At 54.4% G+C, this 17,904-nt stretch overlaps 8 protein-coding genes across 8 annotated transcripts; 3 read left to right on the forward strand and 5 right to left on the reverse strand.

The window, feature by feature from the left end:
* Positions 1–3: 3 nt before the first annotated feature.
* On the reverse strand, positions 4–1,600 carry HMPREF1541_06044 (uncharacterized protein; the record flags this gene model as incomplete). The annotated part of the gene is made up of 2 exons (XM_008720381.1): positions 4–345; positions 410–1,600. 2 exons carry the CDS (start codon positions 1,598–1,600, stop codon positions 4–6), a joined length of 1,533 nt encoding a protein of 510 aa, XP_008718603.1.
* Positions 1,601–2,242: 642 nt separating this feature from the next.
* On the reverse strand, positions 2,243–4,180 carry HMPREF1541_06045 (uncharacterized protein; the record flags this gene model as incomplete). The annotated part of the gene is made up of 8 exons (XM_008720382.1): positions 2,243–2,790; positions 2,841–2,921; positions 2,965–3,043; positions 3,092–3,113; positions 3,161–3,383; positions 3,442–3,563; positions 3,614–3,928; positions 4,041–4,180. The coding sequence occupies 8 exons, from the start codon at positions 4,178–4,180 to the stop codon at positions 2,243–2,245; spliced, it is 1,530 nt and encodes a 509-aa protein (XP_008718604.1).
* A 463-nt stretch (positions 4,181–4,643) lies between these two features.
* HMPREF1541_06046 (uncharacterized protein) lies at positions 4,644–5,363 on the forward strand (the record flags this gene model as incomplete). Its single annotated transcript, XM_008720383.1, has 2 exons — positions 4,644–4,740; positions 4,792–5,363. The coding sequence occupies 2 exons, from the start codon at positions 4,644–4,646 to the stop codon at positions 5,361–5,363; spliced, it is 669 nt and encodes a 222-aa protein (XP_008718605.1).
* A 485-nt stretch (positions 5,364–5,848) lies between these two features.
* On the forward strand, positions 5,849–6,695 carry HMPREF1541_06047 (uncharacterized protein; the record flags this gene model as incomplete). The annotated part of the gene is made up of 2 exons (XM_008720384.1): positions 5,849–6,289; positions 6,348–6,695. 2 exons carry the CDS (start codon positions 5,849–5,851, stop codon positions 6,693–6,695), a joined length of 789 nt encoding a protein of 262 aa, XP_008718606.1.
* A 574-nt stretch (positions 6,696–7,269) lies between these two features.
* On the reverse strand, positions 7,270–8,305 carry HMPREF1541_06048 (uncharacterized protein; the record flags this gene model as incomplete). Its single annotated transcript, XM_008720385.1, has 3 exons — positions 7,270–7,428; positions 7,494–8,053; positions 8,140–8,305. 3 exons carry the CDS (start codon positions 8,303–8,305, stop codon positions 7,270–7,272), a joined length of 885 nt encoding a protein of 294 aa, XP_008718607.1.
* A 1,080-nt stretch (positions 8,306–9,385) lies between these two features.
* HMPREF1541_06049 (uncharacterized protein) lies at positions 9,386–10,365 on the reverse strand (the record flags this gene model as incomplete). The annotated part of the gene is made up of 2 exons (XM_008720386.1): positions 9,386–9,538; positions 9,589–10,365. The coding sequence occupies 2 exons, from the start codon at positions 10,363–10,365 to the stop codon at positions 9,386–9,388; spliced, it is 930 nt and encodes a 309-aa protein (XP_008718608.1).
* Positions 10,366–12,182: 1,817 nt separating this feature from the next.
* HMPREF1541_06050 (ribosomal protein L33) lies at positions 12,183–12,362 on the forward strand (the record flags this gene model as incomplete). Its single annotated transcript, XM_008720387.1, has 1 exon — positions 12,183–12,362. The coding sequence occupies one exon, from the start codon at positions 12,183–12,185 to the stop codon at positions 12,360–12,362; it is 180 nt and encodes a 59-aa protein (XP_008718609.1).
* An 837-nt stretch (positions 12,363–13,199) lies between these two features.
* Positions 13,200–17,030, reverse strand: HMPREF1541_06051 (uncharacterized protein; the record flags this gene model as incomplete). Its single annotated transcript, XM_008720388.1, has 1 exon — positions 13,200–17,030. The coding sequence occupies one exon, from the start codon at positions 17,028–17,030 to the stop codon at positions 13,200–13,202; it is 3,831 nt and encodes a 1,276-aa protein (XP_008718610.1).
* Between the last annotated feature and the right edge of the window lie 874 nt (positions 17,031–17,904).

A 17,904-nucleotide genomic window follows, 5' to 3' on the forward strand; every position in this document is an offset into this window, starting at 1 on the left:
GCTTCAAAACGCTCTCCTCCTCACATCCACCATCAACGGCTTCTTATCCCAAAACACCCTGATCTTCTGCTCGCTCCACGCCCTGGACTCTTCCCGCAGCGCCAGATCAAACTCCCACAGCAGTCTCGCGAAGATGAGCCGCATCTCGTGGTACGCCAGGTTCCGGCCGATGCAGTCGCGCGGGCCGTAGCTGAAGGGCTTGTGGACGTCGCGCTGGTCGTGGAAGAAGTCGGAGGTTGGGTCGGTGGTGGCGGCGGGGAGCCAGCGTTCGGGGAGGAAGTCGGTGGGGCGGTGCCAGTTGAGGGTCGAGTGGAAGGCGGCGAGTTGGGGGACGCCGACTTTGGTCTGTGGGCGGGGTGGTTAGCCTGGAGGGATTCTTTTGTTTTGTGGTTGGAGGAGTGTGACTTACGCCCGGAGGGACCATCTCTCCTGCGATTGGCGTCGTGTGGCCCGGTTGTGTCTGCCGAAACATGACGATTGGGACGGAGGGGTAGATCCTCATGGTCTCGTTCAGGCATGCCAGCGTATAAGGCAGTTTCGATGACACGGCCGCGAAGCTGAAGTCCTCCTTGCGCTCAAACGCACCGCGGACCTCGGCCTTGCAGCGTTCCATCTTCTCAGGGTGTGTCAACAGCATATAGGTGACGCCGCTCAACAGCGTCGAGGTCGTCTCGCTGCCGGCGATCATCATGATATCCGCATTCCCCGCCAGCTCCGCGTGCGTCAGTCCAGATTCCTTGCCTTGGTTCCTCATGATCTGATCCATGAAGTCGCCGCGGTGTCCGTACTCGGCCTTCTCGATGCGCCGAGCCACCATCGCTTTCACCATCTGCACATGGCTCTGTTGCGCGCGCCGGAACAGGCGGCCCAGGACAAGCCCTAGGCCTGGCACGTACTGGGTCATCAGCATGATGATGGGAAGCAGCTTGATCGACGTCTGGATACGGTCAAGCCACGCGTTGGAAGCTTCGTTCTCTAACCCACCCAGCGTCTCTCCGAACGCCAGGTCTCCAATGAGGTCAAAAGTGGTAAAGTTGAACCATCTCACCATATCCGTCGCCTCGCCCTGCGCCGCCACCTCGCGCAACCGGTCCGTCAACAAGTCCACATATGTCCCGATCAACATGTCCTGCTCCGCCAGCGCCTTATCACTGAAAGCCGGCAGCATCGCCCTGCGAAAGCGGCCATGCGTCTGCGGATCTCGCGCGTCAATGATACTGGTGCTCGGCCCCGCCCTGCCAAAGAACTTCGGCAGCTCTGCCGCGCCGCGAGGGCCGTATATGTCGCGCCAGGCGTCCGCGGACGTGAAGGTCAGCATGTCGGGCGAGGCGCGCACCACGGGGCCGTAGGTCTCATGGTAGGCGAGGGTTTTGTGCTCCCGGCGGCCCAGGACCGAGTCGATCTGGCGCGTGATGGGAAATAGGAGCCAGAGTTTGGGACCGGGGAAGTGGCGGAGCGGGTGGAAATAGAGGTTGTAGATGGAGGTGATGAACCAGGAGAGGGCGAGGTAGGCGAGGGAGGCGTAGGTGAGGAGGAGGAGGGTGTGAGAGAGGGAAAGGGAGTCGCTGCCCAGAGCGCCTAGAGCGGTGAAGACGGCCATGCTTGTGTTCTGTCGTGTTGGCAATTAGTGAAAGGAAATGGTTGGAAAGATGGATGTTGAAGTCGAATTATAAGTCATCATTTTTGTGCCTTCTCAAATAAAAGCGTTACCGTCATTGGATGCTGCCTGCTCTGCAGGATTCGGCCGAAATAATCGTCCGGACAATTGTAGTTGGCCTGATAGACCAAGGTGACCGCGTGGCACTACTTTTGCGGTGCATACACCCGTTTCTGGTCTCTAATTCTCGTTTACTCGTTTACTCGTCTCTGGGGAGCGAGCCCGGTGGGGATCGAGCTTAGCGGCCCGCCAGGGGTCACGGCGCAATTGTGTACCGATGTTGACCAACTCATCTTCCAGTCATATAAACATACCTTGAAAGAGGTTTATGCCATCTGGTTTCTAAGTGTTGATGTACGAGTGGACTGGTGGGAGCATGGGGGTTTCTTGCTTGGGCCTTCGATTGGACCCCCCATCCCGGGCAAGGATTAGGCTTGCCATCTTGAGCGGCAGCCAAGCGATCTCAATTGCCTCTTCCAGACATTTTACATGGGGACAAGCATAACTTCTCGACTCGAGAGGTGTCAATTGTCAGCCGCAATGACCCCCATGCAAGCATGTCAGTGCCTGCGGCGACCGACTGGCCTACGCAACGCCCTCCGCACGCCTGGAAGCCCCAATATCTGCCTTGCCAGAACCCCTGCTTGCTGGCGCCTGCATTTCGACATGTTCGACCTCCACGACATCGTTCTTAAGGACCTCATGGGCGTCAGCCGTCAATCTGACCATGACTTGGTCGCCAAACAGCGCGGCCAGTTCTTCCATTGGCAGGCCTTTTGTCTCGGGGATGAAAAAATACACGATCGTGCCGGACACGATGCAGAGCGACATGTAGAGCAGATAGATATGCCACCCGATGTTCTTGATCATCAGCGCGCCAGGTGTAGTGTATGTAATAGCGCCCACAAAGTACGCAAAGAACATGAGACTGACGCCCTTGGCGCGGAGAGTCGTGGGCCAGACCTCTGTAGCCCAGATGAAGCTTGGGGCGTCGACGGCCTGATAGGCTAGGATGTAGAAGAAGAGGAAGAGGAGGCACGCGGATAATCCGGCCTGGTCGTCGGTGCCTAAGTACTTCCACTCCAGAACGGCCTCGGCGAGGAGGATGCAGGCGAGTGCGCCGTAGCCGGAGACTAGGTTGCAGTCAGGGAGGTGCTGCGGAGCTGGGGCTGAGAAGACTTACGGAGGAGGACACGGCGACCCACGCGATCGACGATGACTATGCTAATGAGAACTCCAACCGAGCCGACTAGAGACCAGATTCCTGACGATGTTAGCGGATTCCTGGCTGGGCCAGGGATGCACACCAAACATGAGGATGGGCAGCACGCCAGTGAAGCCCAGTCCTCCCAGTATGAGGACCAGAAAGTTCGCAATTGCGAGAATCTTCATTCACGTTAGTCAGGATGCTCGGCCAATGATGAGACGACGCACTCCGGTGGACTGTGAAGCGAACCTGGGAACCTCAGCAGATGTCAGGAAACGTTCCGCAGCACGACTCACAGCAAAAACATGACCAGCAACGCGCGCTTCCTCCAGGATGGCTTCTTGAAGATATCATAGTAAGCGGCTCGCATCTCTTTGTCATGCTCAACCTGTTGCGAGATCTGTACGAACTCGGCAATCGCCATAGAGTCACTGGGGTCGTCTGGATCTCTGTGCAGCCTGCGGAGAACGTCATTGGCGACCTCGGCATGACCTTTCCAGATAAGATAGCGAGGCGATTCTGCCTCATGTAAGCGATCTACGAAAAGATATTGGTATGAATGTTGTGCATCTCTTACCTGGAATGAGCGGCAGAAGGCAAATCAGCAATAAAGGCGACGTGCAAGCCAATGCCAGGGGCAGTCTCCACTGCAGCACGTGGTCTGTGGCGAAATACGACCCAACGGAAATGAAGGCACACCTAGGTAGCGTCAACAAACCAAACATGAAGACGAATGGCCAGTCACATACGCTTCGTAGCCAAATCCAAAAGCCAGCACCGTGAGGCCAGACAGAAAGCCACGGCGCTTGGGGGGCGCTGTCTCGGCGAGATATAGAGGTACCAGACAGATAACCATGCCGGCACCCACGCCTTGAATGATTCTCACGGTGATGATCATAGCGATGTTGACGCTTCCAGCAGCAAGGGCACCCCCGACGGTAGCGAGCACGGCAGCTATGGCCATGCCTTTCTTTCTTCCAAGCCAGTCGGCCACGAATCCCTGGGCGATAGCTCCACACGCGGCGCCGAAAGTGAAAAGAGCATTGGCTGCTCCGATGACACTGCTCGAGCATCAGTACGTCGGCTTCAGTGGTGGGAGATGCCGTACTTGGCTGTATAGGTACTGGTAGCTGGAATATTGATCAGCATTGTTGTCCATGGTTCGGTGGTTCCTACGTACGATCAAGTCCCATGGAGATGTAGAATCCAGGCTGGCCAAGGATGGTAACGAAGCAGGCAAAGCAGTAGCCGTAGGTGTAGCCACCCACGCCCAGCACCCAGCATATCGAGACGAGTTCGCGCGTTAGCTTTGGCATTGTAGCTGTGGCCAACAGGACGTGGCAAAAGATGTCGTTGTTGGCTCTCTTTCCAAGATCATATGAGGCCTATAAGTAGTGGTCGTTGGCTCGGAGCCGAGCATGGGGTCTGGCCCTCCTCTGTAGCCCCATGGGGTTGGGAGATGCTTCGCGGGGCACCCATGCTGGAAGAAGGCCAGAGCGAAGTCTACTGCGTCTCGAAGCCCGCGAGGCTGCGAAGCACAGGTGAAGTCGACATTTTCCGGGAGAAAAGCGTGCAAACAAGGCGAATGGGCAAAGAAGTGAAACGGTGCGCTCTGATTGGCTACCATGTCCAAAACAGACCTCGGAAGGTGCGGGTCGACTACTTTCTGACATTGTGGGGAAGGAACAACCCTCATTCTGACATTGATTAAATACCCCGCCATTCCATGTCCTGCACTTGTTCCGTTCTCCTGTTGCTGTTGCTCGTCCACCAGCCAGGATGGTCGCGGCCTTTATCGAGGATAGCACGTGGCATGGCGTTACAGATCCAAAGAAGCGCAAGCAAATACAGGATCGGTTAGCACAGAGAGCCAGACGTAGGTCGGCCAGTCATGGCGTCTGACAATGACTGACCATTCTCTCTGCAGGGAGACGGCTAGCTCATCGGAGGCTTCAACAGACGGAGCCAAGCAGTCCTTCAGGCTCATCTGAGCAGACAGACTCCAGCGACCCCATGGGCTTCTCGGAGAGCAGCACTGCGGTCAACCCGCAGTCAACATGTCCTAGCCCGGAGAAATTCCCTACCAATAACACCGCGTTCATTCTTCTCCCAACTCCAGCTCGGGACGACCGTGTTATCACCGAAGTCCCATTGACTGTCTTTGCCGCACTATACAATACCGGTGCCATGCTTGGACTCACATGCGGCTGCGTTGTGCCAGCCAAGTCGGCGCCGTGTGCCCCCGACATACCGGCATCACTGCATCCGTCGGCGCTACAGCTGACGACGCTGCACCAGACTTGGATCGATAGATTCCCTTTTCCAAAGATGCGCGACAATATGATCAGCCTGAATAGGATCTTCAACGAAGAGGAGTTCCTCTGCGATCTGTTCAACATGCACAGCTTCGACATTAAACCTGGAGGAGCCTGTTGGGATCCTTCGGCTTGGATCATTGGTCGGGACTTCTCCAAGAAATGGGGATTCTTGTTCTATTGAGCGATTGAAGTCATGCTTTTTCGCTTCATTGTACGTGCGTGGCTAGCACTCTTCGCTGCATCTCCCCTCGGCACCGGCATATCTCGGGCTGACAAATGACCTCGACACCGGTACCGAGCAACGTTGGTGCACGACTGACCTGGAACATGTGAATACATGACTGTGCGGGCCTGACACTGTTGTTCTGAAGACTTCGAACGTTTCTGACAATGCCAAGCCTCGGGCAATGTCAGTCGCTGCCCGAAACGTTGAAGCCACTCTCGCTGACTGCTTAGTTTTCACATATCACTCAGGCATCATCTGATGTCAAGCACTGAAGTGCATAGTGTCGATCTTCATGAACAGGCACCGCCTGTTGAGATCTGCTCACTAATACCAGACAGCATAATTCTAGGGATAGTCCGATAAAGACCCTGCTATACTCTATGTACATCGATGCTCCCACTCCGTAGACCACGAAGTCCGATTACCGCTCAACAGGTACAATGGATTCCCTCAGCCTTCCCTCCAACATCACCATCCTCATCATCCCGGGCTCATGCTCGCCCGCACCCCTCTACTTTGCGCTCGTCTCCAACCTCCAAGCCATCTCCGGCATCGACACCGTTGTCTATGGTCTCCCATCGGGCAACCGCCTCCCGCCCGAGGAACCAGCGAGTCTCGCCGACGATGCAGCCTTCATCGGCTCCAAGATCAGAGAACTAGCCGATGCTGGCAAAGACGTCATCCTTGTACCTCATAGCTACGGTGGACTCGTCGCCGGCGAAGCCTGCCACACACTCGCCAAAGACGAGCGAGCAAAGGCCGGCCTCCCGGGCGGTGTCGTCCGCATTGTGTACCTGACCTGCGTCGTCGCCGGACCCGGTGAGAGCAGCAGTGATGCCTGCGCCCAGCTGAACTTTGACTGGCTGCTGCCGCTCGAAGGGGTACGATCCGACCCCCTCCGTTCCAGTTTTCACAGGTGTACTGACTTGTCTCGCCCAGAGCGACCAGTTCATCTACAACACCGACGCTGGCGCCTCGCGCGTCCTCTCCGACCTCCCGCCCGACAAAGGCGTCGAGACGATCCGCAAATTCAGCCCGCAGTCGACCCGCAGCTTCACCGACAAGGTGGTCCACGATGCGTTCCGCCACATTCAGGCCTCGTGGATCCTGTGTGAGCAGGACGCCGTACTGCCGCCGGACTGGCAGAAGGGAAAGATCGAGTTTTTGAAGAGCGTGCGGCCGGATAAGCGGGTTGATGTGTTGAGCTTGGATGCAGGGCATTGTCCGAATGCGAGTGATCCGGAGGGGGCCGCGAGGAAGGTGCTGGAGGCTATTGCTGTGAAGTAGGTTTAGAGTCGCTGTGAGGAGTCTTACCCTTGGTCCTGAGTCTGAGCTACTGCGGAACGTAATTTACCCTAACATAGCCCTCTGGCTACCCAGTAAGTACTCAGTAGTCAATATATGCGGCATATGTACGCCAAGAGGCAGTGAAAGCTTGGCGTGAAAGATAGTGAACGGATGAATCTGCGCAGTTTTGTGGTGCATCCTACGGGAAGAACAGGCTGAGTAGCTGGAACACTCAGACAAATATAATGCCGATCTCCTCTGCCTACACAATCTGGTTGGTTGTTGATAATACACCTTTCTATGTCAGTGCTTACTCCTTGCATCGCAAACGACCCGGGTGAAGCTCAATATCTCTCCGTCTACCTCTCTGTCTACCTCCCGTTCTGCAGGCTTGTTCCTCGCAACATATTCGCTGCATCATCTCGAGCCATCAGCTTATGCGATACCGTGGCAGCATAATTCGCTTGCCTTTACCATGCCCGTCTATATATCTTGCCCCCCAATCCGATCGCCGCCTCCGCCGCTTAGCGGGACCTCCCCCTCGGAGTCGCAGCTCCAGCTTTCATAGGTTTGTTTAGTACGGTGTCATCTCTGCATCTCTCCCCCCCGGAAGCTGGTTCCGTTGCTGACCCATCGGCAACGCATACCAATACAGAGACGCAGCCAGAGCCGCAAACATCAGCATAAAGTCATACACATACAAACACCACTCATGCGAGATGAGAAACGAGTTCTGTTACACCAGTCAGTTCCCTCGATCCCCAAACCCCTCTGACAGATCGAAAAGGCAAGACTTACCCGTCCAGTCCCGTACTCGACACACCTCGCCACATTCCTCACGGCAACAAGGCCACTCACGCCATACAACACCCACATGAAGCGCTGCCACGCCCATTTCCCCCCATCGTCCCCTGCTGCTACCACCACCACTCCGTTTTTCCCCTTCTTCATCCGCCAATGCCACACGCCCGCCACGACGACAAAAACCCCAAAAACCACAATCTGCAACACCAACCCCCCCAACACAATCTTCTCGCCCCGGTCGTAAGCAGCTTGATTCTCCGCCCGGGCCAGCATCGAGGCCCCCGCCCCTTGCACGAGGAAGCAGAAGACGTCGCCGCCCACGAAGATCTTGGTGAGCCAGGTGACGCGCACGAGGGAGTATGCTTCGCCGCCCCCGCCACCGTCACCGTGACCGCCACCACTGCAGGCGCGGATCAGGCGTGCGAGGATCATGTAGATGGAGGCGGCGAAGAGGATGGGCGCGAGGAGGATGAGGACCGATTGGATTATGTAGGGGGCTAAGGAGGCGGTGGAGGCGTGGGCGGTGGCGCGGGCGGCGTAGCCTATCGTTTCGACTGCGGTATATCAACATGTCAGCCTTGGGGCTCATGGGTGTGTAGGGGGCTGGGAGGTATAATATGAAGAGAGGATTGAGACGTACAGAGGCCGCCGATGACGAAGGGGATGCAGAACCAGAGGCGCGTGCGGGCGAGGCGCCAGGTGTGCGCGATGGTCAGGAGGGCGAAGGCGATGCTGGCGATGATGCCGCCGGCGAGGGAGGGCGTGTAGTGCCAGAGCTCGTAGTCGATGGTGTCATTGTCGCTCATGGTGGGAATTTGTCTCGCTCGGTGGTGGTACTGTAACTACCGGACTGTGACAGGTGTTGTGTGTTGCGTGCATAGAAGAAGATTGTGTCCCTTGCTCGTGACATGGACACAGACAGACAGGTCCACGCTTTATACCGTCTCGGATGTATGGCGATATGCTGTTGCCTGTCGTTGCCAGAAAGTCGCTGCTGTGCCCGCAAAACTGCTTTCCGCGTATAGCAGTACCTAGAGTTTTGGCCAGGACGTGCGATCTGCCGTTTCAGTAGGAGGCCAGGGTGTTCTGCACCTATCATCGTACCGCTTATACGCGTATCGCAATATATCCACCCTCAGCTCCAAAGTGGCTTGGTCGCTGCTTGATCTCCTTATGTCATTTACTTTCCATCAGAAGGGCACTGCGGCACGAGGATACTTGAGTCAGTGAGTGGCCATGGGTGAATGGGCGGGTGGACGAGGCGGACTCGAGGCTTGGCTGCAATTCCAGCGCAGTTGCATAGGTAGGTGGGACTGTCGATGCTGCTGCGCAGGGTTGTGGACTGCCACGGGAGGCGCAGAAACCGCACACCGTTTCGAAATGCGATTCAAGTGTTGAGAACTTGCATGCGACATTGGGATCTATGCGTCAGTGAAGCTGCTGGAGGGGGTCAAGACGGGCTTTCCCCGACACCGGTCAACCGCAATCATACCTGGTTTTGGTTCAAGCACAGCACCGGCTGTAGGTTACCCTTGGAGGACATGCGTTCGATGTTGGGAATCGAGACAAATCTCTGCCTTGGATTAGCTAGGAAAGCTTTTGACTTCCATCCATATCAGGAGGTTTGCTGAAGAAACAGTGCTCTACAGACTTTCGAGCCTGCACATTGAGCGAAAGTCGAGCAAGCAGGGTAGTCAGGGATGCCGGTCCGCAGGCCGTCGCATCTTTTCTCATTTCTTATGGGTTGTCGCGTCTTGTGAACGCCTTTCGCATCGTTGTGTTGTTGAGAGCTCTGAGCTAGGTCTTGGTGTGTTCTCTTCTCCTCTCTTGACATCTAGTACTTCCATCAGTACTTTCCAATATCAGGAACTTGACTCCTGATCAGATCAGATCTCCAGGACAACATCCTTCCTACGGATGCGACCGATACGGCGGAACTCGCGTCTCTTCACGAACGTCAAGCAAAACCACGAGAGGCCATTGCCATCACCGACGAGCTCCATCTTCCACTTGTAGGCCTTTACCGTGTGCATGTCCATCTATCGCGTATCAGTAGGCGATACACAAGGCATGCTACGGCTACACTTACTGGGTCATCATTCGAGCCAAGAAATTCTTGGAAGCCAACGAAGAAGTAGTTGACGGAAGGTTTGTCGCGCATGTAATCTTCGAGTGCCGGGTTGCGAGTGCGGGCTAGAACCATCGCGCATTTAGTCGCCCAATCCTTGTGGGCCTCGCTCTTAGGCTCGGGCACTTTGTTCGGAGTGTCGACGATGAAAAGATCTTGGAGACCACGCAAGCGGCGGAGGGTCAGGATATGAGATGCCGTGAGAGATTGCGGGAGTGCAATAAGACCACGCCGGATCATCGCCGCACGTTCTGGTGGTGCAGTACCAACACCATCCGCAAGCTCATCGACAGACTTGTCAAGGCCGTAGCCAGCATATTTGAGCAGTGCAGGGCTGATCTCAAAGACGTTCTCAGCAAGCATGAGGGGCAAGCACTCGATGTAGATGGACTTGTTGAGGCGGAGAACCTGACCTTCGAGGTTGTACTTCTTGAACGACCGCTTCTCTGGCGTCTGTGAGTGAAACACTCTGGCCTCAATGACTTCATCTCCGACAACGAGGAGCTTGTAGATGGTATTTTTGATCTCGCCTGGCAAGATGTCCCAGTCAAGAAGTGGCGTGGCATGGGATTCGAGGTCGTTCTTGATGTTGCGTCTGGCAGCCTCAAGCGCTGCGGCGATGGCTTTCGCTTGGTCTTTGGGTAGTCGAGAGACGAGATTGGAAATTTGCACGCACGCTGCTTGTGCAATCGCAGCATCTCGACGCACAAGTGCGAGGTTTGGCTGGAAAGGGGACATTGTGATGGATCGTGTTCCGTCTGCTTCGAATGATAGTAAGACTTTGAGCTCACAAGTGTACCGTAGTAATAGGCAAGAATAGGGGCATCGTTGCTGTCTCTTCGAATGCGTGAAAAGGATGCAACGATAGTGTGTGCCAGATGTTTTGACGGAGGCGTGGTCGCCAACTTCCGACAGTATGGCTTGCGGGCGAGAAGTGAATTGTTCAAGAAGGGCTGCCTGCGCGGGGCGGTCAACGAGCTAACCAAGTCGATATTCACTGCAACTTAGACGCGACCAGGGTTCTCCTTCGGCAGGTACTTATACAAAATGAAAGCACCGTTTGCTTGAGAATCTTAGGCACTGAGCTAGGCACATCGAGCACGACGTCCTTGACCATACCTGCGCATATTGTTGGCTTTCCGATAGTGTCGAAGCGGTATTTGATGCGACGATGGGCTAGCGTCGACCGCACCACGCCATACCCTAACAGGCTTTCAATTCCTATGTCGACCTTGAAGATATTGTCTCCCAGCAAGACATGGAGTGGTTCGCGGTAGACTGACGAGCTTGCTCGAAGAAACCAGGCTGACAGAGGGTGCACGGCCAAAATGGGGTCGTAGTATCCCTTCACGAAGAGAGAGCGGATGATGGTGACTTTAATCTGAGCTGGCAGTGCATCCCATTCGAGCTGGGGCTCGTTGGTGACGATATATTTGGCATATGACTTTGTATAGTCAAGCAGAGAGACGGTTGTGTTGGTGATGTTCTGGTCGGAACATTGGATGCGGCCAACCTGTCCGCCTGTATAGGCGTGTACATTCTCAGCCAGGTTTGCAGGCTCTCGATCGGCCAAATCAAAACGGGACTATGGTACCAACAGCTCGATCGCCTCCTCACTGTTACTGCTGGATGCTATTATGCTGCGTGTGGATGGTGTGCGGACGGGTGGTTAGTAAGTTTTCAAGAAGAAGAGAAGAGCGTGTGCGAGCAGACTAAGTCATCATCGCAGCAGGCAGAAGCGTTCTTCCCCGAACAGGCTTAGCGTGCCAGCCACAGGCATCCTGTCACTTCACGTGTGCTACTAGCGTCTTATTGTCCGCCTTCACTTCACCTCAGAAGCTGACTCCTGGCTGAGGGAGCCTTGACTGATGTCTTCCCAGCTAACACAGTTCACAAATATCCATCAAGCAGGCTGCCAAAGCAAGCCATTCAGATCTTTTAGTGGATGAAGGCGGCAGGAAGGGGGCCTGGTGGTTGTACGTTGACTGTTGGTATTACCTGATATACTAGTTGAGATGACAGGCAATGATGAGATCGAATTGACTGTGTAGTGACGATAGTGTACACTTGTGTCATCTCAAGATCAAAATGCTTGTTCAAGTCATCTACAGACTCAACAGATCACGTTCCATGCAGCGTTGTTCCACAGCTTCTAATTTGTCTCAGCAGTGCCACAAATTCTGTGGTGTTTTTATGAGCATCCAACCCTCATCATTCAAGCAAGACCCAAGCCACAAAGCAAACATCACAAACAACTCACAGACTACAGCCCGAACCGCTTTCTGTAGCAGCACCCTGGATATTGCGACTCCTTGCCGAAGCAGTACTCGTCACTCCCTAACATGAAGTTCGCATTAGCTCATACCCCTTTCCGCGCAACCTTGCACATCTCATCCCTCTCCGCCACCCTACCATCAACCTCCAACTCCACCCTTCGTTCCTTGGCGCGATTTTCCTCGGACCTCATGTCAATCTGAAGCTCTTCGCATCAACACCCACGAACCTTGTCCATCGCATCACCCTCCCACCTAACTTCCTCGCCATCGACACTCAGCATGGCAAAGAAGGCCAAGTCTCGCACCATTGCAGTCCGCCTCATCAGCATGGCCATGACAGGCTACTACCGCACTCTAATCCGCCCCCGAACCTCCCGGCCACTGAGCATGATGAAATACGACCCCGTGGTGAAGAAGCAGGTTCTCTTTCTGGAGGCGAAGCGAGGCAAAGGGAAATGAAGATTCATGTACACCTTTCGAATTGATGCCAGTGGTTGGCAGGGCGGCTTGTGCCAAAAGAGAAGGAGTTGAGGAAGAAAAGGAGAGAGCGCAGCTGCGTGGCGACAGGGCGCTTGAGGTCCTCATCACGCATGAGATTATAGCTGCTGCTGCTGCTGCTGCTGCTGCTGGAGCTGTCATCGTCGACTCGGGCCGTGGTCCGCAACAGCACGGACCTCAGGTGCGCTACGATATTATCTCGCGCTGCGCCGCCTTGACTCGCACAGCACGCACCTACGAGCACGAATGGCAGCTGTGACAAGTCCGGACATGCATACTGCTCTCTGTGGATCCTATTGAGCAGCCGACGGCCACGCCAGACAGACCGCGCCTTCTGTGCGCATCCCAGCTAGCACTCTTTTCTTTTGGCAGTAGACAACACAAGCGAAAGAACTTCGCGCCAGCAGATGGCGAGCGCATCGGCTGGATGCGTGAAACACTACAGAGAATTTCTGCCTTGGCGACTGCGGAAGCGGCTTTCCTCCCTCTGGCATGTATCATATGTATATTACGGGTCACGATCCAAATTAAAACCAGATATCAATAGAAGGCGACAACTTTCGAGCTTTTCATACTATCAATACATACAACTAGGTGTCAACTATGCACTCTCTATGTGTGGATATCTGCCGCACATTTGAGCTGTCGCCTACCCGCTTTTCACCAGTTGTTCCACTCTGTCGCAAACGAGTGTGCTGAAGTCCCTTTCATACATATGTTCTAATGGTCTCATGTATTAATCAGTGCTCGCTTGATAGAATAGCTCGTTTCTGACAACACACCTTGCTTTCTAGACATTCATCCTTGGGGATTGAACCGACGCTTGAACCTCTCTTCGCTCGAGTCTTTCCGTTGAGCTTTCGTAGACCTGCGACTAGTTGTGGCAGGAGCTGGAGCACCGGAGCCGACCACAGACCGACCCTGGCGCGCGGCCAGCGTGACGGACGACTTTGGTTGCGATGATGTTGGTTCCTTTGCCTCTTTGACTCTGATGTTCTCCAGATTACGCTTGCGGCGTTTGGTGCTAAGCCCTGGTGAACTTGGCAAGTCGTCCTCAGCATGTCGTTTGGCTCCAGAATTTGGCGGTGGTCGATCTCGATTGACGGGTGGGGTGGTCTGGATGGCTTCAGGTTGACTGAACGCCTCTGGTCCAAGCTGTGTGCCGTTCCGAAGCCGTCGCGGGCTGCCAAGTTTCCGACTCTGTTGTGCAAAATCAGGCGGACCCCGGAGCACCTCAATTGGCGCGACTGTCTGCCCGGAATACCTCTGTCTCGGCTCATATTCACTACCTTCAAGACTATTCTCGTGTTTCCTGAAGAGGTCTTCACTCATAGCACTTGATGGGGGTCGAATCAGCATCCTGTCTGCACGCAGTGGAGTCTGCGGTGGAGGTAGCCCATCATCGCGCGAGTTGAGGCTGTTGTCCACAGTCTGAGTATGGGTCCCGTTATAGAGCCAGGAGTCAGAAACGGAGTCGGGCTCAGGTATATTCTCCAAATCAGTCAGAGGCGAGTCGGGGCCATCATCGTCAAGTGGTACAATGGCCTGACCCAGCAGCTGGTTGTCAAATTCCTGAGAATTCGGAATGACATTCGGGCCTTGGCTCGGAGCCTGGGTTTCCAAAATCTCGGGACTGTCTGCGGCAGAATGAGACTGTCGAGTGCGAGGTTTGGCAGACCGATCTGCCACTCTACGGGAGCGCAGCTCCTGTGGAGGTGTCTTCGCTCTTCGAGCCAAGCCTTCAGGAAGGTCCTGGCTGGTGATCAGTTGCTCGGCCAAGTCTGCTGGAAGGTCGGATTCGTCGAGTTCACCGGGGGATCCTTCCAGTGGACGCACAAGTTCCGCAGGGAGTCGGGTCTGTAGTCGCTGAGTCCCTTGAGACTCTATCTTATATCGCTGGATTTCATTAGTAAGTTCAACGATCTGTGAATCTTTGCGCTGGGACTCCTCGTTCAAGCTCATCAGATTGGTCCGGACTTCTGAGGCTTGCGCCAGTTGCTGCCGTAGCTGAGCAACCAAGTCGTCCTTGGCCTTGATCTGCGCTTCCCACCCGCTGGCGGCGTTGAGCTGATCCTGCGCCTGAGCTAACTTGTTTCTGACCTGATCAAGCTCTTGAACAAGACGTTCATTCTCCTCGCGTGACGACCGTAATTGTCCTTCGAGGGGACGTATGTTTCCAATCTCGGATGTCAATGCTGCAATGTGCGTCTCGTTTGACTTGAGCTGTTCACGCAACCGTGACGTGGCACTGGCTTGATCCTTTGCGTGTTCAAGCTGCCTGGCCAGACCTGCCCTCGCTTGTTCTAGCTCATTAACGGCACTTTGCAGGCCAGGTGACTGATTGACTTCAGCTTTGAGACTCAACAAATCTCTATCTTGATTCGCAAGCTTCGTGCTTTGATCCTCAATGGTTCGTTTCAGGTTGTTGTTCTCGGTGCAAAGATCGGCCTGCGTCGCTTCAAGGGACCTCAGACGCCCGAGCTCTTTGGACGCCGCTGCCAAGTTGTCCTTGGTGGCCGCAAGTTGGGCCGCCACCCCTGTGAGTTTCTCGACCTCGTTCAAGCGATTGGTGAGTCCGCGTTCCAGCTTTGCGTTGGCCTCAAGGAGTCTGCTGGATTCCATTCTCGACTGTTCCAACTGGTCTTTTTGTTGTGAGAGAGCAAGCTTCTGACGGTCAGCTTTCGTGGTGGCAGCATCTCTCTGAGCTTCCTGCTGCCTGACCGAAGTTTGGAGTTCTTCGATTTCCGCCTGGAGCTTGCTCGTTTCATTGTCAATCATTGCTTGGTGAGAGGTCTTGAGCTCCTCAAGCTGCTTCACAGCCTGCTTCTGAAATTCCTCGAGGTCTGCTCTGGACCTCTGCAGGTCAATCTGCAGATCGTGGACATTCTGGCTCAGCTCGTCTTTCTCGTCATTTGCCTTCGCAAGGCTAGATTTAGCAGACGCTAAGTTGGATGCCGCACTCTGATACTTAAGCCTGAGTTGACTTTCCTCTTGATCATCCGCAGCTGGTTTCTGCTTGGCCTTGAGAACCAACTCCTGGCAAACAGACACGGCAGCTAGGATGCACTTGTTCCTCTCAGCAGACTCGTCTTTCTGCTGTGCGAGCTCCCTGTCCAAAGCTTGATATTTTCCTGCTAGCTCGGAATTTCTTCTTTCAGTCTCTTGAGCTTTGTCCAGGTCAATGCCGAGCCCACGGACAGCAGCCAGGATTTCCGTCATGGGTTGTGTGAGACTTGCTGCAGGGTCTTTGATCTGATCGAGGATGTTATCAAGTGACCGAGAGGACTCTTCTTGATTCTTCTTGGAGAGATTGAGGAGGGCCATTATAGCATCGTGTATCTCATTCACAATTTCTGGTGAGATTTCCGTCTGCTGAGAAGGTCGCTCCCACAATTGGCGCAAAATCTTAAAGCTTTCTGCAATGTCAGGCGCCAGACTCGAATCAGCGACGCAGGTGCGCATGCCATCGAGGCTGGAATGTACCTGATGCATCCACTGCACAAGAGTCTTACAGTCATTGGTAATGGTGTTGTTTAGCCGTTGCTGCGTGCCTGACACTTCTGTGACGTGAGCTTCCAGGCGTTTCGAACGTCGTTGCTCCTCAATGAGTTGAGCATCCTTGGTTGCAATACCCTCCTGCATGAAACGAATGGTCAAGAGAGCGTTATCGGTCTCGCGTCGAGCTGCAGCAATCGACTTGCCATTGTCTTTCAATTTCAGCTCTGTGGTAGATACAGCAGATCGGATAGTCTGAATTGACTCCTGATTGATTCTGCCATCATGGCGAAGCGCTTGCAAGTGGCTTTCTTGGGCATCGGCACCTTGGCGAAGATGCACGAGATCAGTGCTGAAGCTTTTAGCCATGTCCTTGACCTTGTGGTACCTCGTCCTGAAGTCCATGATCTGGTTCTGCAGCAGTTCATTTTTACCGCTTAGTTCGGTCTTCTCTTCATAGAATCGCTTGAGTTGAGTGTCCAACGCTTCGCTTTGCTTCTGCAGACGATTGTTGCGAGCCACCAATGTCCTGATCTTTGCGTCGCTTTTGCTGAGATTGTCTTTCATCTGCTTGTAGCGATACAGTTGTATCATGTACATGTCTTCGTCTGACAAGACTTGCGATTCACCTGGCGCCAGTGGCTGACGATATGCCTGCGGCGTTGACGATGCAGCATGACTAGCTTTGGAAACACGAGAGGGTTTCTGACGGTAAGAGGCCGGGCATGCTGAGCTAGACCGTGAAGCACGGTCACTGGAGGGCTGACTTGATGACAAACGGTGAGTTGTGCCACGTTGGATCTTGTGTCTGCTGCATCTTCCATCGGTATCGTAGCTTTGATGATGGAATTCTGAAGCATTGACGGAAAGTTTACTGTTTGCACCGGGAGAGGGTTTCTTTGCCATTGACTCGGTAGTATCTTCCCCAGCACTCACTGGGTCATCTGTGGGGCTTGCAGTATCGTTGACGACCCCATCTTTGTTGGATTGGGCTCCAGTGTCGATGAAAGAATCACGGCTAGTAATAGATATGACTTCAAGGTCCGCATCAACAGGCTCGGCCCATGGAAGTTTGGGCGCAGGAGAGTGGTCGGGGTTGCTTCGCTCTGTCTTTTCGGGCCTGGAGAAAGTCATTAGCAGCAAAGGATGGAACTTGCAGTTTGCTCTTACGAGGCATTGTTGGCAGCTGAAAGCGTCGGCCGTGCTTGCTTGGAGGATGCCACGATTGTTGTTACCGCAGTTTGCCCGATGCCCTTCTCATCGGCCCGACGAACAGTGCACCTTTGGGATTGGGCATCCCCAGCCTGTGCTTTTCCGGCGGTGTGAGGACGATCAATATTGCGAGCAAGATGTACGGGAGCGAACGATGGGAGGTGCGGAGATCGAATGGCAGGAGAAGCGTGCTGCGTCTGACGCGGCTGCCGCATGAAAGGGTTGGTCTGTACATCGATGCCACTGCTTTGGGGTCTGGCAAGAATTTTGGCAGATTCAATCGAGTTATAGAGGTCGTCGTTTCGGGAGGCCCTGAGCTCCTGCTCTTCGCGGAGACTCTTGGAGGTGGGAGACTCAGGCTGTGGTTGGACATCTATATCAAGTAGGGTTTTCTCGAGAGCACCTATCTCATGGCTTCCTGTCATGTTGGAGACTCTGGTAGAGTCTGGACCGTGCTCGAAATGAGGTTGAGCCGATGAAGACGCCATCAGACCGGGCTTGGTAGATCCTCCGTTGATGGAATCGATCGGATAGCGAGGCTCCGATAGCAATTACCGGAAAGCACAGGGGTACTTGTACAAGATCACTGGATGGCAAAGACCGGAGATAAATGCATTATGCATTATCGGCCAGACACAGCGTTAGTATTCTGCAAGGGCTAAGTAAGGCGAAGGGAAGAGGAACACGCCGGATTCTGGGACAGTTCAGCTGAGAATTGGGAAGGTGCGCGAAGCTCGCACATGGAAGTCATAACACGCAAGATATGCCAGCAACCACCTGAGGTATGTACCTAGCC

The sequence above is a fragment of the Cyphellophora europaea genome (assembly GCF_000365145.1).
Source record: "Cyphellophora europaea CBS 101466 unplaced genomic scaffold supercont1.5, whole genome shotgun sequence".
Lineage (NCBI taxonomy): Eukaryota > Fungi > Ascomycota > Eurotiomycetes > Chaetothyriales > Cyphellophoraceae > Cyphellophora > Cyphellophora europaea.